Source organism: Plectropomus leopardus, chromosome 7, assembly GCF_008729295.1.
Source record: "Plectropomus leopardus isolate mb chromosome 7, YSFRI_Pleo_2.0, whole genome shotgun sequence".
Lineage (NCBI taxonomy): Eukaryota > Metazoa > Chordata > Actinopteri > Perciformes > Serranidae > Plectropomus > Plectropomus leopardus.
Window position 1 is genome coordinate 3,211,474 of NC_056469.1, and position 27,872 is coordinate 3,239,345.

The 27,872-nt window shown below is 39.4% G+C and overlaps 1 protein-coding gene across 1 annotated transcript in view; it reads right to left on the bottom strand.

Moving 5' to 3' along the window:
• The window catches only part of znrf2b (zinc and ring finger 2b), a 63,658-nt gene that overhangs the window by 9,191 nt on the left and 26,595 nt on the right, over positions 1-27,872 (bottom strand). The window contains exons 2-3 of the mRNA XM_042489765.1: positions 18,555-18,650; positions 991-1,096 (exon numbers count right to left, since the gene is read on the bottom strand). Coding sequence (XP_042345699.1) covers positions 991-1,096; positions 18,555-18,650 — 202 coding nt within the window. The remainder of the gene's footprint in view (positions 1-990; positions 1,097-18,554; positions 18,651-27,872) is intronic.

Sequence of the window (27,872 nt, forward strand, 5' to 3'; positions counted from 1 at the left end):
TTTGTATCTGCGAGCTAACGCTAACGCTAAGGCTAATGCTAGGGCTTGCCGGTAGTTGCAGCTCTAGCTAGGAGCAGACACCCGCACACCCGCTCACATCTGATCATAGCGTTTTGTTCTCTTTTCTCAATTGGCGGTGTGTTAGAAAAATAAATGCTTTTCTGTTTCTTGTTCCAAGGGACTGATGAAGATGTTGAGAAGCTTATTAAGCTTCGTGTTAAGCACAACCAGCTGTTCTCCGGCCGAAGAAATGCGGCTCTGCATGGATGGGATATATTCTAGTGGTGCATATTCATCAATAAAAGAAATTTCAGAATTCATATTTGTCATTCCTGATTGAACATTACATTTGTATTTTTTAGTGTTTGAGGGTACAGAAATTAGGGCTGCAACAGGTATTTATAGTTGAATAACCATGGCGCATCTGCTGACGCAACCACGTTCAGGAAATTACCGTGTAGTGTCCGAATTCTCCTCCCGTCGTTCCCTATATCGTGTATATGATGTAGTTCACTACATCATATACACGATGTAGTGGATAGGGAGTGAGTGAATGAGTGGATGATTTCGAACACAGCCCATGACTTAGAATATACCCACTTGATTTGTCTTACTCAGAATGCTAATTGCCATACAGTAGAATAACTAAAGCAAGTAAAACCTGTTTTAATGTACATAAGGGTGCAGTCAGAAAATAGTGAATCTATCATCTAAGAGACGAATACCCATGTTCGAATTGAATCTTGCAGCTAAAGTCAGCAACACTAGAGACAGTCAAGGCTTCCACTAACGCCACTAAAGTGGTCTTTGAGATTGTTGGATTATCTGTTGTTATAAATATTATGCACTATAGTCATTTTAAATTGCATGTGGAACAGGCTGTGATACATTGACCCACCCCTAATTGGAGGAATAACACTCAAGTTTCTTTCTCATATGAAGGGAAAGAAATACATAAGCTACATAATTTTCCTAAACAGAGCTTCATACCCTTTATGGTAGATGCAGAGGCAGGGCAGGCGAGCAATGGTGTCTCCCTGTAGCAGCTCCTCCAGGCAGATTGCACATTCTCCTGCATCCTTGGGCAGGACGTCCTCTGTAAGACAACAGACACATCACAGACATCAATAAAGATTATAGGGCCCTTTCATAACAAAACATTTTTTGTCATGTTAAATTGTTATACTGTATTTTTTTACTTGGCCAATAAATCAATGATCAGATTGTCATTACTTGTAAATACTGATATTCATGGTATCTTTCATGAACATCTCTCATTGTGTGTGTGTACACACACACACACACACACACACACACACACACACACACACACAATTATATAATGGTATATAAGCACAATATATCAAAATAATGTAAAAATAATATAATGCTTATGAGTGGTCATAATATAGTATTGTTACATAGTGGCATAAATGATATAAAGCAATGTGTCACCAGACCAGTAGTAATAGTAAATACAGTATACATAATATTGCAGGCATATTGTTGTAACAGAAGATCATATCAAGATCACAAGATCAAAATCCTACGTCTCCACCATGATCTTCATATTGTTTATGCATGCTGAAGATGTGACTGTGGTGTTTCAGAAATATCCCTGAAGGCAGCATTCATCTGTTAGCTCACATTTAAGTCTATTCCTATCAGTGTTAATACACTCAGTCTGGGCTGAACGGCCACCAGGAAAACTCAGCCCCTGTTTACCATCTGTGTGTGTGTGTGTGTGTGTGTGTGTACACTCAGCTCATTCATCTTTCCCTGTTGTGCATAACATTGGTCTGGGTCTAAAGTGGAAGTCAGTGTGCGCACCATTAAACCCATCACCTGCAGCAAAACACACAGTCATTAGAACTGGCCTTATGTAACACTGGATTAACCCACATAGGCCTGGAAAAGCTAGTTATTATGGACTACAGCACATGGCATCCAGCTCAGCTGAGGGGAAAACATCCCCTGACGGGGCCAGTCAGTCGTTCACACAGTCAGAGACAGACAGAGACATGATAATAATACTGACGCATGGTGCACATATTGGCATTGTTCTAAATGTTTGTTTTTGGAGCTGAGCATTATTGTCCTCCACACCCTGTCAATACATGCAACGGAAGACACAGTGAGAAAGGAGGTGTCTCAAATCCAACAGACTACTGCTGGTCCACATGATGCAAAATAGTACAAGAAGATTTCTTCTTATTCCCACTTATTGCTAAAAGGAACTGCTGTAAAACTATAAATACATTTGTTTGAGAGTCACACACACTCCAAATTGAGTCTGTGTATTATCAAAAGCTGAATCATCTTTTCCAATAAAATCTGGAAAGTCTACTTTTTTGTTTGTTTTTGCATGCTACTTATGTGTACAGGGAGGCAGCAAGAGGTCAGCTGGAAAAAAAAAAGCCTCTAACACACGTGATCAACTGCTTTTATCAGAAAAACTTGAGCGTACAGTATGTGCCCTGTAAGCAAATATTCTGATGCCCAGGAGTTAGGATGTGGTTAGCATAGCCTAGCTTAGCACAAAGACTGAATGATGATAGATGTTTTTATTGCTGTCATTTCCCCCCGTTTCCAGTCTTTATGATAAGCTAGGCTAATCATTTGTGGAGTATTTATAATCTGTAAATCAATAAATTATTTTATGTGAGCATCAAACCCCCATGAAACGACTCATTTCACTATCTAGATTTAAGCAATCCAGTTCGATAACATTTGGAAAGTCTAAAAGAGCTGCAAGATTACATATTTTAGACTGCAATTAAAGCTATTGATGCGCTAAACCGGAAGTCAGTCCCTCCGCCATTGGAAGTTTCCTGCTTGGGTACAACAAGGCCCTGTATCCGACACTGTATCCAGATTCTTGAAACATCCATAGCTATTAAAGAACAAAAACTGATTTAAAATATGTTTATGGAAACATTTTAGGTGTGAAATCAGCAATATGGTAACAGAACTGAAATATATATATTCGATCAGCACTGCCTAGTTTTGACTTGTGATCATAGTTAGGTCTGAGTTTCAGAGAAAGAAGGAGGTTGATAGAGGGAGGTTCAGACAAGTTCACACATACTACCCACACTGGTATAATAAAAAGCTGATTGAAAACTGGTGAAGTATTCCTTTAAGACTGCCTGCTCTGTAGACTATAATCAGATGTAGGTACAAAAACTTGTATCTGGTGCTTATGGAAAACAGGAACCAGAAGGATAAACAGGAGGGAAATGCAGGCACTCCAAAAGTGTGAAAAACATGAAAAATACAAGGAAGAATTACATGAAGGAACCTCAATAGTTTTTATTTTAATCATTAAAAAAAAAAAACATGTTTAAACCACTTCTAATTTTCATCAGGGCTTTAAAAACATGAAAACATGACTGTTTTCAAAGCTCTGACAAAGACCAGAGTGGTTGAAACATGTTGGATTTTTAAATGATTAAGCCACTACAACAAAGACTTTTTTTTTGTAATTCAGCTTTTTTTCATGTTTTTCTCACTTTTCGAGTGCCTGAATTTTATTCCTGTTTATCCTATTCCTTTCAGATGTTTTATTGGAATTTTAACTTCAATATAACATCTTATTTGATATTGGTCACACATACCACTTAACAATGCTGTAAAGGTATCTGCATTCAGCCCAAAAATATAAAAATATATCCTTTATGAAAAATATTTTGACAACCCTAATAAAAAGCCAGACAAGAGTCAAAAAGTGCCTCGCTGACCTTTGACCTCTGTAATGACCCCGGCAGGAAAGATCAGGGATCAGCAGCGTGCAGCTTTTACTGCAGCGCGTTGACCTCTGAGCTGCAGTTTCTCTGTTGAGGGTGTTGACTGGAATCAACAACTTGGCTGTGACAAAGTCATCAGTCTGTTTCACAGCAGGTTGTAAATCTTAAACAAGGTCATGAAAAATCTCAGGCGCTACAATGACGTCCTGCAGACACACACACAGACACACACAGACACACACACACACACAGGGAGCTGTGATGTATCATGAACCAGCAGCAGATATATTTAGGGAACACAGGTTTGTGTGTGTGTGTGAAAATAAACTGTGTTTCAAGGCCAAACCACAAGTCGTATCGACGTGAGGTGAGGGGAATTTTCACTGATATCTTTTCCTGTTTCTGCTGCGCTGGTTTCCAGCAGTATCAGTCTGACTGGCTGTGTCGATCATCATCAGACAATGTCAGTGGCAGATGGCCCCATATATGCATGTGGTCTTGGGCGGCAAATATGCATGCTTATATCCTGTATTTGATCTGATTAATTAAAATGACGCAGGTAACACTTTACTAACATATCCGATTAGACAAAGAAACATTACGCAATTTGACTTTGCAAAAAAAGACTACACCGTTGATATATTGCACAAGCAGCTGAGTGTGTGTGTGTGCGCGTGCGTGTGTGTGTGTTAGTGTGGAGGGGAGGGGAGGGTTATAGTGGAGGGCAGTCCTTGGATGGCTAAAGGCAAACAACTGAGAGAAACATAAACACGCTGATTACGGATCTTCAGGGTCATATGAGTCAGTGAATGTGTGTGTGTGTGTGTGTGTGTGTGTTAAGCATGCAGGCAGACAGTAGGAAGCGATTATCTTATTAGAATGGCCACAAACACCACAGATCAGCGGTAATCGCTGGGCCAAGTGACCATTATGTGGACACACTCAAATTCTCTCTGGTAAACAAGTTAGCATGAACTGTCTTGTCTTTACACCATGTCCACCTATTTAAAGACAGTTTACAGGACTCAGTGTCATCAGAGGACATGTTTATAGTATTAGCAAAAGACATGTAGGACACACAGATCAAATGCCAAATGCTACCACATCTCTGTTTAGCATCTTAGCATGACAGCATATCTGTTCTGACTAATTACAATGACGCATAAGAAGCCTTTCAAGTAAACACTATTAGCATGCTAGCTAACATTTGCCAATGACATATACTCATGTGATGTGAGGGGCTAAGGGCAGAGGGATGTCGTACACTGTAAAGCCCTCTGAGGCAAACCATGTTTTGTGATAATGGGCTATATAAATAAAACTGACTTGACTTGACTTGACTTGACATGTTTATAGCATTAACAAAAGACATGCTGGACATGGGTCATATGCTAGATGATACCACATCAGTTAAGCATGATAGCATGATAGCTAACACTGTATAGATGCATGTTCATAGCATTAGCAAAAGACATGCTGGACACATAGGTCAAAATGCTATGTTACCACATCTTTCTTTAGCATGCTAGCATGATGGCATTGCTAACATTGTATCTGTTCTAACTACAATGACACAGAAGCATCACTACAATCACTACTGATGCACAATAATGATTATTGATCATCAAAATTATTGAAATGATTATAACCAAATATAACTGACATCACTACAGATAACACAATAAAAACAAGAACAGTTTTGACTTTAAAATGGACATTTTGTTTTCAAATGAAATGCTCTGACAATCTGAAAATCAGAGTAAGTTTAAATTGTATCACTCAAAAAAATATAAAAGGTTTTATACAACCAAAAGCCTACAGCTGCCTAGTCTGTAGATAAAACACTGCCGAATACAGATAGATTGACAGATAGATAGATAGACTGTTGTGACCTCTGGAATATTTTGTGTTTTGAAGATAGAAACAATGAATACATCAAGATACAGAACAGATCTTCAGCTTTCATACACACAAAAACATTTAATTCTAGCTTCTTCCGTTCCTTTTTTATCATCTGAATTTGTGCATTTTCATAAAAAAACGACATTTCAGACAAAAAGCTGAGACAATAGCATTAGAGCAAAATCAATTTCATTTTTAGATTTTTTGTGTTTTTTTCCCTCTTATTTTCTTGACAACTTGAACTGTACAAAAAAATGCTGAAAATAATATTCTGTGCGGAACATTCCCCAAAATGTCAGGACTCCTTGGCTCTGTGGCTCCCTCCTTCAGAGTGGGCTATTTATTGGCTCTTGTGGCCCCTCAGGTGGAGAGTGCCCTTAATTGGCCCTTGTGGCCAATTGAAGATGCTGGTTGGTAATGAAAGGGTCCACACAAGTGGGCCATTGATTGGCCATTGTGGCCCGTCAGGTGGAGGAAGCTCTTATTTGGCACTGGTGGCGACTTAGAGATGCAAGTAAGTATCTAGTGGCCATCAATTGGCCCTGTGACCCTGTGTGCAAGTATGGCCACCCCGCCCCCCCCCGCCCCCCCCCACCTCCTGACGTACATTAGTGGCACCTCAGCAGCAGACATCCTTCAAAATTTCTGCTGAAATTTTCTAGTTAAACATCCTATTACAGTTTTAGCAGTAACATTGAGGGTAGCATTGTGAAATTGTAAGGTCAGCAGACAAATGTAATGGAGGCCAGTGCTCAAGGACTTCAGAAGCTAAAGTACAATGAGAGAAAAGGAAGTTGAGAAATTGGGAAGTTTAGAGAAAATAACAGATTCAACAGTTCATTGAACAGTTCACTCAGAAAGTGCTACAGCTGTAAGACAGCTTTTGTTGTGATGGCTCTGCACTCAGTCATGGTGGATTTAAAATCAAAGTTCTGAGTTTCACATTTTTATTTGAAGTTGTTAACATCCAAATCACATGAGTAACTTACAAGTTAACATTTTTAGGTAGTTGGATAGCTTACAACTAATTGTGATGTACTTTCATCTTCAGTCTGGTCTTCAGCGAGTAAATCAGCTTCTCTGTTGGATTGATTGGATTGGCTGCTTGTGCTCTATTGTTTGTTAAATCGTTGTAGAAAATGGCAGACTGTGGAAAATGGCCTTTCAGTAATACATTGTTCACCCAGTACAAATGAGAAAACCCAGAAAACTTTTTGTGTTTATAATCAACACTTAAACCTCATCATAGTTTCCAATGAAACACATGTCACAATGCTTTCTTAATTTCAATATTAAAGTTCCAGTGTGTAGATTTTACAGGGACATATTGGTAAAAATGGTATATAATATTCACAAGTATGTTTTTATTTGTTTATAATAAACTGAAATAAGAACCTTTGTGTTTTTGTTACCTGAGAAAGAGCTGTTTATATATACATACTAAGTGGGTCCTCCTCTATGGTAGCCCAGAGTAGACATCAAATACTGACTCTAGATAGGGTTTTTGTGTCTGTCACTTTAGTTCTCCTACAGTCACAAACAATCAATCAATCAATTCTGAAAATAGAAATTGAAGTAGAGTGACAACCAGAAGAAATTATAGAGATGTCAGTGAATTATGTTTAAGAGTCACCGATTAAAACTCACTACCTGAGTCAGTTTGATTAAAAAAAAAAAACAAAAAAAACCCCTCTTTTTTTCTAGCCTACTGTGATCAACATTTGTAAGCTATAGATGCAAGGCACTTCTATGTGTTGGCAAATTTATAAACACATGAGCAAAAAAAAAAAAATAGCTTGAAATTAATACAATCAATACAACAAAGAAAAGGCATAAAAACATTTATTGGTGGGTGAAACCTGTGCATTGGCCATCGTATAACTTTGTGTTATGACCTGAGCAGTACCTTTCTAAAATGGGTTTAGAAGATGGTGTGAACTGAGAAAAGCCCATTACAGTAGTACAATCCCCTACAAGTAAAATATGTTTTAGCTGTAGTGAAAAGCTGATTGTCATTGTCTTAATTCAGGTCAGAAAACATGATTTTGGATTTGAGTTTCTGTTTTCAGCTACAAGAATCCTGAAGGATTAATTGCCAGATGACAACCTGGGAATGACTGTTGGTTTAAATGCATGTCACATTGATTTGCTCCATACTAATTACATATTTATTACATTAAATTATGCACAAATGTAGTGACGTATATTGAATTGTAAAGCACACCTGTGTATTTAATGTGTTATGTAACATTCACTCAAGATGGAAACTCCAGTTAACTTCTACTTGAGTTCACTTGAAGAACAGGTTCGGATTGAGTTTTGTGATGAAGTGAAACTTACACAAAGTTCCACCGAGGGGAAACTCCACCTGGTTATCCAGGAGGATGCTCTCGCCAACTTTTTTGATCTGCTCCAAGAAAAGAGGGGGAACACTGACTGGACCCAGGGAAGACAGAACCTTCAGAAGGAGATAAGTGGCCTTAAAGCCCAGCTACGTTTAGCTCAGGCTGAACTAAGCAGCTCTCCAGTCAGCGACCTTAAGGCACAACTGGATAAGACCTCCATGCTGCTCAGAGACACCAAAAAAGATCTTGAGCAGCACACCAAAATCAACGAGGACCTGCGTGCTGAACCCGAGCAGGTGAAGGCAGCTTACAAAGGCCTTCATAATGAGCTCAGTGCAGTAACGCAGGTGGAGTGCAAGACGGCTCAAGCTCAAGAGCAGCAGAAGCTTTTGACAGCCATCAGCAACCTTCACATCCAGTTAGAGCACATGAAGGACGAGAAAAAGGCTCTTGATAGGGAACTGGATGAAAAGAGGTCGTATCTCCGGACTAATACCAAGCTTCTTGCTGAGGCTAAAACAAACATGGATTTGGTAAACCAACTGAAGTTTGGGCAGGTTGAAGCTCGGCAATGCCTTGAGCACCAGGCCAACATTATAAGGCACATGCAGTTCAGATTGGGGCAGGCTGAAGAAGAGAAACAGGCCTTTCACAGAGAGTTGGCGGCAGTGAGGTTTGAGCTCTCTCGTAACAAGGAGCTTCTTTCATTGGCTGGAACCAACGCAGAGTTGGAGCTGGAAAGGGCCCAGACTCAAGAACGTCACGAGTTGGCGATGTCCACCATCAGATTCCTAGAGGACCAACTAGAGAAGGTCATGGAAGAGAAAGAGGCCCTACAGAGCAAGATTGAAGAAATGAAGTGCGAGACCGCAGAAGTTACATTGATGTTTAATCACAAGAAAGACATCATAGAAGTACTTGAAAACGATCTAGCGTTTGAGAGGACTCTACTTAAAAACCTGCGGCAGGAAGTAAGTAGGGATGACAAAGCTCTGTGGAAAGAAAGGGAGGAGGCCAAAAAGGTTGCTGCAGCCTTAAAAAAGGCTCAGGATGAACTTGAGATGGACCGCCTCTCCTTCCAGCAGGAGACAGAAAAGATCAGAGCTTCCTGTCAAACTCAAGTGGACAGAGCAGAAGAAGAGAAGATCAAACTGATGGCTGCTGTGAAAGAGGCTGAGCAGGAGCTGAACAGTAAACTGCTCCAGTGGCACCAAGAGAAGTCTGCTCTCACTGCACACATGGAAAAACTGCGGGAAACTCATTTTGCTGAACTGCGGACACAAGAGAATAACAACAACATCCTTGTGTCTACTCTGAAGGCAAAATTTGGAGACAAGCTGCAGAGTGACTACCTCCAATGGCAGCAGGAGAAAATGTCCCTGCTGCAGGAGACACAGAGAGCCAAAGCCACCTATGAGGCTCAGCTGGGAGACCACGAGCAGGGGAACAACACCCTCAAGGCCGCTCTGACCAAAGCAGAGCAAGAGTTGCTGAGTCATCGCAACATGTGGCAGGAGGAGAAGAATTCTCTTCTCCAGGCCACCAAAAGCCTGAAAGAGACTCTGCAGGAGAAGGAGCAGGCCGAGGGCTCCCTGACCTCCCAGCTGGCAGAACTGCAGAGCTAGATTGACAAGAAGAAGCGAAAGAAGTGGTTCAAGTGTTTCTAATTCTTCTTCTAATGCGCATTAGTTCTTGTGCAGATTAATCACAGTCATGACTCTTAAGCCCCAGAAAGTGAGTTTTTGGGGGTTAAGACTCGACTTAACACCAGAGAGTGACTTTCTGGTGTAAGATTGGGCCACACAATAACTAATACGCACACACACACCTGCCGCCGCCCCCACCTTTGTGTGCATTAGGTTTTCATTACTCGTGAGGACCACTCTTAACCCCCAGAATGTGACTTTTTGGGGATCTTGACATTTGGTCCTCACAATTAAAAAATTACTAATGCACATACCCAGCCATCCGAGGAGAGGGGATCTCTCTTTGAATTGCCTTTCCTGAGGTTTCTTCCGATGTCCATTAGCTTGTTCTGATGGCCATTGGGAGTTTTTCCTCATCTTCTTAGAGAGCACGGGCTGGGCACCCGTTGCTGATCTGGGTCTATCAGGCCCAGCAAAACACCTTCAGCAACACAAGTGTTTTTATTTCTTCACAATTTTTCTTTTTCCTCTTTAAAAAAATTAAAAACAAAAAAAATTATGTCATATTTGTATGTCCGTTGTTGAAAAGCTTCACTACAGTCATATTTTATATTGACTGCCTTTGTTGGTAAATAATCTGTGTATGTTTTTGGTCAAATACTGCTATTCTGTCTAGGGTTATATGTTGGTTATCCAAATAAAATTAATCTGTCTGAAGAAGGTAAAGATCTTAAGGAAAGGCAGCTTTAACCAGAGTCTTTCGAACATAGTTGCAATTTCTTCAATTGCAAAAGTTTTATGGCAAAGAAATGAGTCACAGTATTTTGAAAACACAATAAAGAGAAAAATATTAATTAGAAAAAAATACAATCAAAATGATGACCTGACCTCGATTAACCTCTTGTTTCTTAGTTTCAGGTAATGGTGGGCAATGCAACAAATCAAATAACGTTAACGATAAATAATGATATCAATTGTGAAATAACTTTTCCAAGATTGAAATACGAGAAGTAGTTGATAGAATGTCGATACAACGCATTCCAGCCATGTTTTGACAAACAACACGAACAGTCGATGATAATAAGAATAGCTCTGTGGCGAACCAAATGCAGTGAAAAACTTTGACTACAGAATACAGCTGAGTGTTTGACAACCAAGTCCTATGTGCTTCCACAGTGTTTCATTATCACGGATCAAACAGCTGATGGTTTGACAGCAGTGCAGTGAGACAGACAAACGTGCCTTCTTTAGACATCTACAGACTACTTTGTGATAGTTTCAGGTTTAATCAGTTTTTTAAAACAACAGGACACATTGCTCTGTGTCTCATCCAGCTGCTCGTGCTAAGCTCTCATTATTATTACGAGGGGCAGATGTAATGTTTTGGGGACCTGGAACCACATGCTTATTACCTTGTTTTCATCCTTTCTCTAACTGGGAATGTTAGCAAACTGTTGGCAGCTTTAGGAGAAATAGGGCTACTCAAATATTTTTCTTTTTTCCTGAGTAACACGATTAATAGCAAGGTTTCACTGAAGATTGACAAAAGTAATAGTCCTGAAGTCAGGAGAGGTTGGCCTATTTTCAGCACAATGTGCTTAAATTTACCCAAAGTTTGTTTAAGATGGAGCTTTTATTTTTTATATAAAGCTGGAAAGTCAGTGAATTATGAGGGCAAAAAACAAACTACAAAAAAACCCCCAAAAAAAGCAAAAAGAAAAAAAAAAAAAAAAAAAAAACTGATTAATTGTAAGCGTAGTAAAATGATCAATTAATCGTGATATAGATTCTAAGTATGAGGTTTGGACTTTATTTTGGAGGAAATTTTAGTAACTGGACCTGTGAATTTTAGTTGAATAGGTCAGCCAGTTGGTGATGCCTGTAGGATAGAGCTCAATGTTGGTATGTATAAACCCACATTACATACATTTGAAGAGGAAAAAAACATTCTGTGTATCGTCAGCATATTATGATAAGTCAGTCTCTTGTTATGCATAAGGTTGCCTCATATATGTGGCTGTTAAATTAAAACCAGTTGAGCAATGGGCAACCACGCATGTGATTTTAGTTCTATTTTAACATTTACTACAGTGACAACATTTACATTCACACAAATATTCCACTTTTCTTTTGGTTACACATTCAAATTTTGATATGGATTTTGTTGTCAGCATATTCTGGTTTCCGGAGCATTGTATGGACATGAATACACTGCATTTGGCAAACATGTCTAGTTTAGAATTTGTAAACCAACTAGCCAACAATTTGCAAGGCCTGGGTAGAGATGCATTCACACAGTAAAGCCAACTTATCTGGAAGGAGGGAGAAACATACCTACTTTTAAACATTGTGAAAGACTTTGATATCAACAGGTTTTTGGACATGTGCAAAATATTGAAACATCAACACTTTCAAGAAGGTGGTTGAAGTAATGAAAGAGCCATTTATAGCCATTCATTAGCCATTTAACAGTTAAGTTAGAATAGGAATTTAACAATTAAGTCGGAATATTGGAATTATTTTTTTTTTTTACATATACTACTACTGTATAAGTAAAGCACTATTACCATTCTCCTACTGATTCCTCATACCTGACAAAACATCTGGTCAAGCAGGTGCTATTTAAACAATTATGCACACAAGGGAATGCAAAACGTTGACTTCATGCAGCAGCACACCACTGCTAGTATCACATGTTTAAGTATGACCTTGAGTTCATTATTGTAATTTTGAGTCCTGAGGAGCAGATTATTAATCTCTTAACAAAAATGACCTAAGACTTTCCCACTGATAACTATGGGCTCTCTAAATTAAATTGTGTAGGAAATATACTGTATTTTGGGAGCAGTCAGCTTAAGATGAATTCTTCTGACAAAAATACTTCCAATGTAAGGGCGTCTAAACTTCTAAACATTTATTGGCCCTTGTGGCCAATTGATGATGCCAGTTAGTAATCAATGATCCACTTGTGGGCCCTCTGAAAGTGGCCGACTTAGAGATGCCAGTAAGTAATTAATGGCCATTAATTGGCCCTTGTGGCCCTGTGTGCACCTCCTGACATACATTGTGGCACCTCAGCGGCAGGCACCCTCCAAAATTTCTGCCAAAATTTTCTAGTTATTATTGTCATTTAAAGTACATTAGAGACATAAAGATAATTATGTAGAACGCTGACATTATCTTGATGTCAACATTCAGTGGCAGTACATTTACTGAGCATTGCTACATGGCCTGTGTTAATATGCAGCTGTACTCTCCACTGCTGCAGCTAAATCCAGTTATTATTATAACATACAGAGGTGTATGTTATGGTATTTATGGTGTTGAAAACATGGACACAGCAGCTTAGGCATGGCTAAAGTGCCATATATCAGTAACAGCAGGCAGCCATTTTGGAAAATGGCCGCCATGGTCATGAGAACACCAATCTGCAATGGCCCGATATCCGGATTTCTTCTAAATACATTGAGCTATATTTGTACCAAATTTGGTGCTTTTATCACAAAATGAACGATAGGTTAGCTATGCCGCCCCATTGATGGTTTCCAGTGAAGAAAAAGGTTTCACTGCTGCTATGTTTCTGTATACACACAGGAAGTAAAAGTAGGTCATCCCTGCTGAGAGGGAAGCGAAGGGTGAGGTGATTTGTAATGAATGATCTTAAAACAGACAGAATCCCTGCAAGTCCCGTCAGATTCACACATCAGATACTACTTCGATTTATTGTCGCAACCTACTTAATCTCTCTCTCTCTTTCTCTTGTATATTTTAAGTTTGGCACAGTATGTCTGTCTTCACCTTTACTTGTATGAGATTTTTCTTTTATTCATTTTTGTATGAGCATTGTTGGAGGGAGCCTGAGGACAAAGAGTTTCATTGCCAACAACGACTTCATTGGGACTGTTGGGCACACGACAAATGAAGAATAAAGAGCTTTAAATTCAACCCACAGCCAGAGGTTAGCCTTGTGGTGTACTTGATTTTGTCAGCATGTATGCATAGACACAAAACTGCAACATGAGAAGCATTGCTTTCATATTTTTCTTTGTACCTGGAGTATTTGTCATTTGTATGCCCTTGGGGCAGATGAGAGCAGAATAATTCCTGGTCATCATGAGACTATCTGCTTTGAGAATTTCCAGCTCTGCACAATATAAAATAACCTCCTGAAGCTAAACATGGCAACATCTGAGGAAGTTACTGTGATGTAAATGTTCAAATCAGGGCAGTAGAAGCCATGGCAGAGCAGAATTTTCCATTCTTCTTGTCATTTGTTCAGTCTGTTGCTGACCTGACTTCACATCATCAGATGTCCCCACTTTTAATTTTCCTAACTGCATCTTGCACAGTGCTGATTTCTGAGGAAATGCACAAGCAACATATTCTGTATATGCATTAATTAGGGCCGTCAGTTCCTGTTAATTTTGCTTTCAATAGCCAGACACTCATCAACTGACGCTGACTAAACTTCTAATTTTTAAGAAAAAACCCCCAAAATTATGTGAAATCAGAGTTCCTGCAGAAATGTAATGCACGTAATGTTTAAGGCATTTTATTGCCACTCGGACATAAATTAAATTTTTTGTATAAATCAAACATCCAAAATTGAGTTTTATTTTGCCCAAATGTTTATTGTAACATTTAACATGCCATTTTTTGTCAAGTAATGAAATGAGATCATCTGTCAAATGTCTTTTTAGAGTTAAACACATGAAAGACAATATACATATTACATTATACATTACAGAAGAAGTAGGGATTATTTGGCATTTCTAGACGGCTTTCTTAACATTGTTACCAATTATTTTGAGATTTTACAACATAATGTCAGAAATAAACAACTCATAAACCCCTACTTCACATGTCTGAGCACTTCTTAAGACTCCGTAAAGATTAATTTAAGTCATTTTAATACCATGTAAGGGGCTTATTATTACATAAATAAATCAGTGCCTTTAAAGACTTTTTTTAGGATCTGTGGGAACCCTGGAAATACAAAAAGGACTTAAAAAGCCTGTCCTTTTAAGTCCGGTGCTCCCTTGACTCAAGTGCGCACCGCATTTCATCCATTTAGAGCTGGTGAAATTTGAATGTTTTGTGCTGTAAATATCTTACCTTTTATTTTATTTTTTGTCGAATTTGTGACAGCCGGCTTGCCATGTTAACATGCGAAAACACAGTGCACACTGCCCACCATCTGGTCTTAAATAGTCTGCTAATGTGAACGCTGAAACATGGTGACCACCCTTTATTCCTTACCCAGGTTGCATTGGTGAGTAAGCACTTCAATTTGATCTGCAAAGGTCCTGGTCGTGCTGCCACTGCTAACTGTCCTAGCATAATTAACAATGCTTAAGGGGGGTTGCAGCTTTACTGTAAATGCAATAATTTTGTATTTTAGTAGTAAACATTAGTTTAAAGGACATGCATCTTGATTTTTAAAGCCATATCACTCAGTGCTACAACATACAGGCTTCACATGATGTGGGTAAATATGATTTTTGGCCAAGATTTTGGTATCATTTTAATACAGCAGTTCATCATAAGTTTGTTTTGTTTTTTTAGTCAACATTTGGGGAAAAAAAATAAAGCGTCATGTCCATATTGCTATGAACTGTGGGTAATTAAACCAGCAAACACCACCAGTGGACTCTCTGCAGAGTCTGATTGAGGCCCCTTGTGGACTGGATGAATTGTGGATTTGGATAGACCTCAGCACTCGCACACTTCTTGTGAACGCGTCTGCAAAGTCCACGAGCCTGCAAGTCAGAATCTGAATGCTCTTTATTGTGCAGTGATTCTGGAGATTTGAATCTTGACTTCTGTAAAATGCCATACCTCAAGAGTTTTTTGTTTTTTTTCATTTTGAAACTTGTAGTTTTCAGCCTTCAGACTTCACACACCATCCTCTGGAGACACTAAAGAGTTTAAACAGCTGTTTTCCCCATATGCAGTGGTAGCCTACTCCACCTGCACGCAGACTTTGATGTGAAAATCAGTGGAGTTCCCCTTCAAAAGCAGCCAAGCTTTTAAGTGAAAACGCACAAAGTAACTGAAACTGAACACTGCTGATTACCTTAGTGTGTTTATCCAGCCTGAAAAATGCATCTGCAAGGCCCATTTATCATGCCAAAGACTAGTCAGTTTATTAGACTGAATGGCCATGTTTCACTTCTAAATCTAGTTCCTGTCAGCAGTTTCATTTTTATTTTGAGAGGGCTTATTTTGGCCAAAGCAATCAATAGCAAGCGACTTCCTGCCAGTGTTATTTACAGTTGACATGGAAACTGTGGAAGTGTTTTTTTGGAGCCGTTAACTTAATGTTTTTCCTGTTGACCATATAAAGACTTATGAGTTGTTTTTTCTATAAGTCCACTTATATAAAAAATCTGTAAAACTGCACTGAGCTCATCCATGCTTGTAGCTGTTTTCCAGGCTCTGATACAGGAGGCTGATGTACTGATACGCCCCTAAAATGTCTGATTGGCTATTTTTCCAGCTGGAGAGAGACAGCCGCCAGCACGGCATCATTTGTCCATAATTTGGAAACAGCCACCACTTCATAGTTGTTCACCAGAGAGCATTATGCTTCAAAGCTTTCTCTCTGTTAAGGAGCACACAAATGAGATGACAAGCTAACAGAAGAGCTAAATGAGATGAGCTAACATTAGCTTGTTGGCACACCTTGTGGTCCCCTACCTCACTCCCTGCCTAGACTGTATCACCAGGGGAAGAGTGGACCACAACTCCACAGATGGACCTTCAACTTGGCTTTGGAAATCGAAATTCAGTTAGCGCAAACAGTGAAGCGCTAGTGGCCAGTGGCCACAGTGAATCTATCCTGTGTCAGGGCAGCAACAGACAGTTTGCTGATCTGGTGGAATGACGGAACGGTGCTGCATTTGCGCTAGCTAAACTCAAACTGCTACAGCGTTCTCCACAAACAGAATCTAATCCTGTGGGAAACACTGTTGTCCACTCAAAAAGTTATTTTTTTTAAGCTTTTTTTAAAATTATTTTTAAACAACAGATATCAGCACTGGACAATCCCACAATCAAATTCACGACATGATGTTTGCTTCCGATGTGTGGTTTGTTGACTTGTCTAATGCAAATTGTAACTTACCAAATTTACGTTAGGTTAGTTTTAGGTATTATATAAATGTTTGTGATATAGCATAACAAAAATAAACTGTGACCTTGACCTTTGACCTTCAACCACCTAATTCTGATTGGTTCATTTTTGAGTTTTGTTTTTGATGTCTGTGCCGAAATTGAAGAAATTCCCCCATGGTGTTCTTTAGATATCGTTTTTAACAGAATAAGACAAATGCAAGGTCACCATTTTTTTTACCTTTGACCACCAAATTTTAATCAGTCCAAGTGAATATTTGTGTGTAATTAGAATAAATTCTATAACGGTGTTTGAGTTATCACTTTCACAAGAATGAGACTGACAAGGTCAGTGTGACCTTCTAAGTCAACTTTTTGTTTTTGTCAAATCTGAAAAAAAAAAATCCTAAAGGTTTCATTGAGATATTGCAATTACAAGAATGAAGCAGATAAGAGTCCAAGGGATCTTGACCTTCGACTAATCATCACCAAAATCTAATGAGCTAATCACTGAGCTCAAGTGAATGTTTGAGTCAAATTTGAACAAATTCCCTCAAGGAGTTCTTGAGATATCGCGTTCATAAGAATGTCCCGGATGGACATATGTACCCAAAAACATAATGCCCCCAGCTGCGGCCATCGCCAGCACAGAGCTGTAATAAAACTGTAATACATCTCCTCATCTGTAAGCATGATTTCTGCATGAGTCACATAAGAAAAAAGTTTGCTTTTGTTGTGATTCCATTGATTGACCCTTAGTGACAAAAACTGTGTTTTGTATGTTTAAGGGATCCTTATCAAAAATGTCAATGTTGTGCTAAAACATTTTCAAATGTTGTACATAGGTGCTACTGTATGAAAATCATTTTACAATTCTGAATGGTATCCATTCTGCAGATGTAAAAAGAGACTCAGAAATCTATAAAATTTCCAATAAACCCTGACTGTATGACAGTGCCTGTAACTGATCCACCAGCACATACAATATTTAAGGTGGCTCTGAGGAGCAAAGGGCAGAAGGCTTTAGTAAAGAAAACCCACTTAGCAGAATGATGAAAATGTCCCCAGGTCACATTAACCACATTATTGGTGTCATTTAATACATTAGACTATAGCAGATCATTGATAAATAATGAAGAAGCTCCCCCCAGGCAGCCACTGTGTTAGTCTACAGTTTTGGAAATATTACAGAAGATTACACAAGATTTCACAGGGAAGCAGACTGCAAACAGAAGATCAGCTTACATAACCAGAAAGCTGTGATTGTCTACTTTCAGAAGAAAGTTGGTCATTTTTTGAGCAGCGATGCTTATCGCTAGGATAATTATAAGCCTATTGGAGGAGTCATTATTGTTTTTTTAGAGATTATTTTCTGGCATTTCAGCCTTTATTAGATAGGACAGATCAATAGCTTGAAAGGGGGAGAGAGAGGGGACGACATGCAGCAAGAGCTAAGAGCGGGAGTCAAACCCGAGGCTGCAGTGGCAAGGACATTGCCTTCATTCATGGGGTGCCTGCTTTATCCACTCCCCCTGCCGCCCCTGGAGGTGTCATTATTAAACATTATCTGCATTTATTCTTTTTTTTTGAAATTTTGTATATTTCTATATTTATTTGTTTTTCACACCCACATAATACACTGCACATAAATTATTGTATTTAGTTTCAAACATTTATATGTAATTATAGTTGAATTTGTTCATTGACTGCTCTGCAGCTACGCAGTTTTCTCACATGCTGACCACACTTGCATGTCCTCCCATTCTCTATATTTGTGTGGTTAAACAGGAACATGGACCTACCGTTATATGTCACTCTGGGTTTAGTTAAGCACAAGACCAGGTGCAGATCCATCTCATCTGAGGACACAAACTTGGAGCAAACTGGGCACTTGAAGCCTGGAAGAAAGGGAAAAGAAAAACACCATGAATCAGAGGATTATAGACTTGGTGGACAGGCAGAATGCGAGGGAAATTTTCTATTTCCTATCAGAGCTAAACTGAATCTCAGGCAATAAAGTGGCACACAGGGTTCTCAAGTCTTTTTCTTTCTCTGCAGCACTATTACTGTGGTGGTTGTTTGGACTGCATTTCCACTGATCACTTGTCAGTTTGTCTTGTCTTGTCAGGGTGCCACTCCCAGTTCTTGTATTATTGCAAACAAATAGGACAAATAACACATCATTATCTGTTGACCAGACAAAATTATGAGTTGCAGCTAATATTGTTGGAATAGATTACTGTGTTATATCAACAGTGATTACATTGTAATCCTTAAGATTTTTATTATATTAGACCCCATTCTTAAATAGTTTCATGGCTGTTTTTTTTTCAGAAGTGGCATTTAATCCCTTTGAAACCTAAAGAAACTGGGCTTGATTTTCAAAACTAATGGAAGACGGCAATAGGCAACAAAAGAAGAAATGACAAAAAGAAATTGCAATGAATTGGTCAAAAAAAGTACAAGGAAAAAAATAACATGTTTTAAAAAAGACTAAATACTACTTATACTACTACTACTACTGCTACTACAACTAACAATAACAACAACAACAACAACGACAACAATTACTATTATTGTTATCATTATTATTATAAAAAGGAAATTAATTGGAAAAGGTGTTTAAAAAATCAGAATAAGTTTGAAACAGAATTTTAAATATGTAATTCTGAACATTATATATATATAGTTTTTTCCTAAGGATTTTTTTTGTACACATTTCTCCATAGCCTCCTTTAAAATAACTTTCTAAATGTAAATGTTTTTGTAATTTGTGAAACATTTATTACCAAATTGCTCACTGCCTTTTTCTCCATGTTTTTTTCTAAGAAATCAAACATTTGCTCATGGCTCAAAGATTTAAATACTTGTGAAAGGCTTCTGAAAGCAGCACAAGAAAAGTTAATGTATTCAGAGTCCGCGATTCCTGCAAAGGATTCAAATCATGTAAATTTGAGTTGCAAGGTAAATGAGGACGGACAAGTCTCCCCTTCCTTCCCCTGTACAAAAATTAAGCCAAACTATCCCAACCCCTATAGTGGTGTTCCCGCCCATACACCCATCCAGCCAATCACAACCCGCACACAAACTGGCACACACAGCTGTCACTCATGGCATCAACCCCACCTTAACATCAAATGACTAACAAAAACCAGAGGAATCAGAAAAACAGTCAATGAACACACAACAGTGTGACAAAAATTACCTAAAATGAATGTGACACCACCAGGGGCATCACTTTTTGGGAGCTGTTATTTCATCCACCTCTACAGTCACTTCAACTTTTGTCTAAATTTATCTGTCTGATAAAAGTCTCTCAGCCTTGCACATATTACATCACGCATAAACCCTGGTTAAGTTTTACAAACATTTAAGATTCATTATTTAAAAATGCATAATATAAAGTGTATTAATTGTCCTGTTTGTAGTTTACATCATCCTGGAAACAGTTTTTTTAAGAACTTTTTTGTCAGACTTGTCTGATTGTCAGATTTTATTTATTTATTTTCAGTATTATGTTTGGCCAGTGGGGAAAAAATGCAACAAACTAATAGACGAGTAGAGTACAGTGGGTTTGTCAGAGGCTTTTGCCTAATGCCGTTGAAACAAGGTTGAGAGAGTCTGTGACAGTTTGCAAGCTGGTAAACCAGTAAAAAAATGAGCTAAGAGAAACTAAAACATCCTGTAGAGCAGAGGAGAAGAGTACTGTTAGATTTTAATTCTCTATGAGTTTGTCTGCAAGTGACTTCTTCCACTTCTTCCATCTTGTTTATATTAAAATATCAACAGGGAGCTTTAAGGATTTTAACTGTGCAGCAGCTTTGATCAGTTTGGAAGCTACATGAATTTGTTGATGTTCTGTAAAAGGAACATAAAAAGACAATTTGGCACCCGAAGCTTTGAAACAAGCCAGTAAACCCCTATGTTTGTTTATATCAAAGCAATAGTTTAAACCAATAATCAAAAATAGTTATTTTTACTCTTAGCGGCAGTGCTATTCTTTAATCTAGACTGTTTTGGTGTGACCTGCAGAGTGTTAGAAATATCGACTGTAGAGATGTCTGCCTTCTCTCCAGTTTTACAACTAGATGGCACTCAGCTTGTGGTGCTTAAAGCATCAAAAAAAAAAAAATACATTTGAAAAACTGAACAGCAATGTCTCTTTTCAGAAATCAAGACCAAGTAACTCAAGATACTCCACAGAACTTATTGCGAACAGTTTCATGTAGGAACTATTTTCTTTCAACCGAACTACATCCTCCAACCACGCAGAAGGAAGAGTGCATCTACTCAGAGGCTGGAGTTTATAACAGATCAAGATGTAATCATTTATTGCATCCTCCACTTCCTAACTCAGTGGTGCTAGATAATCTGTCATAGATGCACATTTCCTTCTGTGCAGTGATACGGTTGGCAGAAAGAAAATAGTCCCTACATGAAACTGTTCACAACAAGCTCTTTGGATTAACTTGAGTGGTTAGGTTATGATTTCTGGAAAGACACATCGCTATTAAGACCTTTGAATTATTTTTTTTTCTGCACTAAGCATTCTATATTAATTAATATGCACTGAAGGTAAGAGGAAAAATATGCATTTTGGATTTAGGGGTGAACTGACCCTTTAAAGAAACACGTCATAAGAATTACCACAGGGAGCATGTGCACTGAATAGGAATGACACCAGTGTTCACAACAGGTGTTGCGATCTGGTTGTAGGTTCCTTCACTGTTACATTATATCAATCAGTGATAGTTTATAAAAGTGGACAAATTTAAATAAAAGGTCACTGATGATGATCCAAACATTACCCTCCCTAAATGTTTCCAGTGCTGGTAGTAATTATTATCCCTCTGTTTCAATTTCCATCACAATGATGTTGTCACAATCTGAGACACGGCAGCTAGTCCAGCACTTTCCACTGACATCAGCGTGCCATTTGTCAAAGATTACCCTCATAGCAACCCTCATCCATCAGCCATCAGCTGTTAGCATGTAGCTCCGCAACAGGGGGCAGGAAGTCACATTTCACTGACAGGCGACGTGTGCACTGTATAATGTGTGTGGAGCTCTCTACAATGGTTCAACTCTGTCCACATGCTGCCATGCTGATGGGATAAATAGATTAGTGCAGCCAGAAGCAGGCGATCCACTGCTTGTCTGACCTATTTAAGTGAATCACAACACACACACACACAGGATGCCATCTCTCATGATCTCCCGGCCATCTGCTGACAATTAGGAATGTGTAGTCTAGGTGTATTTGTTTAAAAGAGGGACGATGATGAATTCCAGCTCTGCACGGCTCCACGAGTCATTCTGAAAAATGCTAAAATCCAAAGCTGCGCGCTCCCTGTGAAAGTGTGATGACTCATCTGGTAAACTATGGGATGCTCTCTCTAGTAAATTAAATTGATGCGTGTGTCCTAATGCATGTCAGTCTGAGGTCATACCTGCTCTCAGCAGCATTGCAATTCTAGCCTTTTGGAGTATATTTTTCAGAGGATTACTCACACAAAATGGAATATGTAAACATAAATGAAAAAAAGTGTTATTTATAACCCTGGGGAAATGTATATTTCTCAGTTTCCTCTTATTTTTTTTTCTTACCCAACAGCAAACTCTGCAGTGGTTGGACAGTGAATGAACTACGACAACAAAGTAGCATGATCTGAGACATCTGCTGCCTCGAGGCACACATGCTTAAAGTTGAACATTTGCACACTGAAGAAAGGTGGAAATGTTGATTTCCATAATAAATGCAACAGACAAACATTTTCAATTAAAATTGCCATTCGATTTAACATTTACAACGCATTTTTAATATTCCATGATCTCACTCCACACAATATTACAGAAATAATAACCTTGCTTGACGCCAAGAAGTCATTTGATCAACTGGAGTGGGATTATCTTTCAAATTCTCAAACAATTTGGCTTTGGTTCGAGGGTTGTCTCCTAGATAAAGGTGGTCTATTCATCTCCACTGGTAGCTGTCCATATGAACAACAGTGTCTCCTCCTATTCCCCACTTCATCCAGGAACTAGGCAGGCCTGCTTCTTGTTGCTGTTTTTATTTGCTATCACAGTTTAACCATTACCAGTTTTGCTAAGTGGTGAAGGTTCAATTCAATTCAGTTCAATTCAATTTTATTAATGTGTGTTTAGGTGTGTCCGTGTGACATCATAGACAGGCAGGAGAACAGGTAAACAGCAGACTGCAACAGGGACAAATTTTTTTTAGTGGTTTCTTCTATTTATAAATCTCTTACTTGTTCAGCCTCTCTTTCAAACTGGTGCAGACTAATTTGGAACAATATTTTCAAACTGCTTAGGAGGAGACGGGGGGTAATTTTTAGGAGCAAAAATTATTGCGTTCACCCAGGTGTTGTGTTCCCATCAAAGCTGATTGAAGCTGGAGGCAATAAAAACTCATGTCTGCTGCAAAGCCATTTGACCTAGGTGTGAATGCAGATCATACGCATTCTCATGGCATGAAAAGGCCAGATGTTAATGGGTGTTAGTGGGTTTTTTGTGCAGTGGGAATTAGACTTTGATCTATGAGTGTCATGTCTGCTTCACTGCTGCTTCACCTCACTCACCTCTCTCCTAATCATGTTGATTTCCTCCACCTGCGGTGTCTCCCTCTCTCTGTCCCTCTGCCTGGCTGCACCCTCGTCAGCAGTAATCACATTCACCTGTTGCTCATTCCCTGCTCCTGCATTTAACCTGTCCTGTGTCTCATCCTCACTGCCAGATTGTTCTTTGCAATGCGAGACTATCCAGTGTTCTGTTCCTGTCTACCTGCCTGTTGCCAGATCTGCTCGTCCCTGACCAACCCGCTCTGTCTCTGTCCTAGTGATTTGACCTGTCTTCTGCATCCTGACTCTGAGTTTGATCTGCGCTTTCCTCATCCCTGTTCCCCAAGAGGAGGAGGCACTCAGCGAGCCTGCTCTTCTGAGAGACCCACCATTGCTGGAGTGAGATCGGCTGGTCTCTTCGACTCACCTGCTCTGCTCTCCCGGTGGGTTCCCTGCCAGAACCTCGTCATCGGTTCGACTCGTTCCCTGGGTCGACCCGGTGGAACACAGAATTGGACATTCTCCCTTTGTTGAGACTGTGATTTGTCCTGCTTTTGTTAATAAAGCCTCTGAAAGATTGAGACCGGTTCGTGTGTTGCATTTGGGTCCAGTTACCAGTTATGACAGTTAGAAGACTTCGGCAAAATATTGGAATAAAAAGTTAATCTAAAAACTAAAAAAGAGTGAGATCATGCCAGTAATACTGCAATAGAAAATTCTCTAAAATAACTTTTTGACTTTATGCAAAAAACTGATGAGGAAACCATCACCACTATACTCTGAAAGTCTGTGGACAAAACATTATGATGGACAAAAATATCATTTACATGCTGTTTTGGGTTTCAGTAAGAAGAGGAAGAGCAAAAGAGGAAGAGCCAAAAGTAAGCCAGTGTTTCGTAAGAAAAGCAACAATGACAGCTTAGGTGGTTTCATTTCAGATACTTCTTCATTTTGCTGCAAAAAACAGGATTTCGGATTCATATGATTTTTGTTTAACAGCAGTGATATGCAGCATATCTCATAACACACTGCAGTACTGCTACACATGCTATCACCTTATAGTGGTGGTGAGGGTTGTGTGTCTCAAAGACGGGCAGTGTTCGGCTTGAAAGAGTTTAGTTTACTCTCGGAGCACAACAGCCCTCCAGGTTAAGGGTTAAGTGCTGGTTCCTGCTGTAGACCATGCATCACCTGCTCTGTGACCAAGTGCATACTGTCCAAGACAACTAATTTCTACATCTTTGTGCGCTTGCCATTGATGTCTGACAAGGTACAGGGTTCTGTGGACAAATCTATAGCAGGCATATGGAAAGTCTTGATGTTGAAATCTGCTCAAGCAGGACGAGCTGAACGTTATTTTCTTAAAAACTTTTACATTTGATGCATGTTGCATGTGTGCTGTCTATTTTTTCTACCTGGTTCCCTGTTCCTCTTGACTTAAAAGACCTAAAAACAGCTATCTTGTTGCTGATGTGTTTTTGAAGGAAGTGGATGAGGAAGTGATTGGGTCAGGTGTCATAAGCAGGAGGATGTGTGCAGTTCGTGTTGCTGCAGAATTGGTTTATTGCGTTTTAAGAGGCTTGTAATTGAAGAGATATGCTAGTGTACATGCAAGACTGAAAAAAATGACTGTGCTAGAGCCTTGCAATATGCCTTTGATTGCTGGGCACGGTGCTATCAACGCCAACAAGTAAAACATTTCTGTAACAGAAACTAACTAGAATAATGACTTAAAGTAAGAAAGGCACTCAAGATTACTGTTGCCAATTCGGTATATCACCAAATATCTTCCCTTCTATTATGATGTTGAAAAACGGCAAAAAAAAGTGTCTTTGCACAACATTATGATGTCACAGTAAAGTTGACCTTTGGATATAAATGTCCTGACTTCATCATTAAATTCTGTTAGACATTTGTGTCAAATTTTGACACAAATGCTTGACCACAAAAAACGAAATCAGTTTATCCATGAGTCCAGGGACGTTTGTGCCAAATTTTAGGAAATTCCCTAAAGGCGTTCTTGAGATATCACAAGAATGGCATGGATGGAAGGATGACCTGAAAATATAATGCTTCCAGCCACGGCTGTCGCAGGCACAGAGACATACTGGAGGCTGACTAAAAAGCATCAGGCTCTCAGCTGATTCTTAGCACACAAGAGAACTCTCAAATAAATGTATCCCAGCTCTGGGGAAAGCCCAATAGAAGCCAGTGATGCAAATGAGAATTTATTTGGGCCAAAAACTGTTTTTGAGTCAGAACCAGTTTTATGAGACACCTGAAGCAAAATAAGTTCTCAGCGAGATAACAAAATACTATCTAGATATCCTGGGCATAAGTGACTGTCAGTGGACTGGTGGACCTGGCACACACCTGTGCCCAACTCAAGTTGGCTTGAGGCTCAACATGTTGCCAAAGATAGGGATCAATGGAAGGAGCTTAAAGTGGCCTTGTCTGCCACAGGAGACGAAGAGAATTTAAGGAAATAAGTTATCTTAACATTCAGCCAAATGAACAGTGAGTATGCTGAAATCGCATTGAGGCAGTTAATGACAAGTTTCGTAACTTCATGTATTGCATTTTGCCTTCATCTTGCCTCTTTGCAAACACACAGATACTGTAGGAATAAATGCATTGTCTGAAAGCCTGTTTTGATCTAATTTATGGCGCTCCATAATAGGGCTGAACAATTAATTGCATTTGCGATTAAAGCGATATGAGAAAACAAGATTTTCTAACCGCAAAGGCTGCGATTTGACCTTTGACCAGTCATGTGATGTAGTCACGTGACTTGCGAGCGGAGTCGAGCAGAACAGGCGGGGAAAGAAGTAAACACTGCGCTTTAACCTGTTGCACAATGGCCTCGGGCTAGACAGAAGCTGACACTGCAGAAAGTTTAGTGCCAAAGAGGAGCAGCACGTTAGTTGTTTGTAATTATTTTGGCTATAAAAAAGAAGATGCTGCGCACCGCCAAGTATTGTGCAGAACCTGCCTCGCAACTATTGCCACCTCAAGAGGTAACACTACAAACCTGTATCAACACTTGAAAAAACACCACAAAGCCATGTACGACAGTACGGCTAAAACGCCAGCTACCAGTGCCTCAACTTCATCAAAGCCAAGTACCAGCCATCAGGGATCACTAACCGAACTCTTTGAAAGCGTTACTCCACACAAAACGACATGCGGAAAAAACAAAAGCAATAACGGAGTTCATAGCGAAAGAAATGATGCCTATCAGTATAGTAACAAAAGCTGGGTTTACGGCTTTAATGAATACGATGGATAAGCAGTACAAAGTGCCCTCCCGCACACATTTTAGCCAGGTTGCTATACCTGAGCTGTATAAAAAATGCAGACAGAAAGTTGCAGCAGAGCTGAAAACTGTGGAGTTTTTTGCAACTACAACCGATCTTTGGTCAACCTGTACAGCATAGCCATACCAGAGCCGCACCGTGCATTACATTGACGATGACCGAAATCTCAAAGCTTGCTGCCTTCAAGCATCCTACTTCCTGGACGACCACACGGGTGAAAACATTGCAGCCGGCCTGAGAGAGGGACTCCCCAGCTGGGATCTTTAGGAAGAAAATCAAGCCAACACTTACACACTGATGAATAATTCCATCAAGAAACTCATAAGAAGGGATACATTTTTTAGAAATTCGGAACATTTCCTTTTACATGGTTGTACATGGCAGTGCAGACTGCTGCTGATTCCTCTTCAACTGGCAAAGTTACAAAATATGAGGCTGTCAAGCAGATCATCTCCTGCTTAATGACAGTCATATTCTCTTTTCTCACATCCCACACCCAAGTATGACAGTTGCTGGCAATGAGTGGTCGATCCAATCCACAGAAAGACTGAAATAACACTGACTTAACAACGCAAGCATTGAAAGCTAGATAATAATGAAGAGACAGGGTTTTGCACTATGCAGCAAGCTCTCTCATATGTCTGGCTCTAGTTCAAGATTTAGAAAATGTCCTTTAAGAGTAAAAATCAAGGTAACCTCATGAAGTATATGAGGTCAGCTGCCATTGGCCGGTTGCTGAAATAGGACTATTTCCCCATAAACTCTCATCAGCACAACACTTAAGTTGATTGACTGCATTGACTCTGCATACTTGTGAAGGCATGCAACATCTGCACATCAATAATTGTATTGTAATTGTGATTGACCCTCACTGTCCACCATTGCTACAATTACACTTACTTTAGCTACCTGGCTTGATTACCTGTACCACTGCCACTGGTACTGCAAAGAGAGTCTGCGAGATTGTGGTAACACTTTGCTGGAATACATCAACTGCTGAATGGCCATTGTTTGAACATCCAATCAAGACATCCTGTTATGTTCAAAAATTGTTGAAAGTTGTGCCAATGTCAACTGAACGTCCTTCCTGAGCTCTTGAGCCACATCTAAATATCATGTTTAACACGACCAAATACGAAACTTACATTGACCCACACAAGACATAAATTCCTAAGTCTTGGGTGTAAGTCCTGTGCTTTATGCGTTTACCCGACACAACTTTATA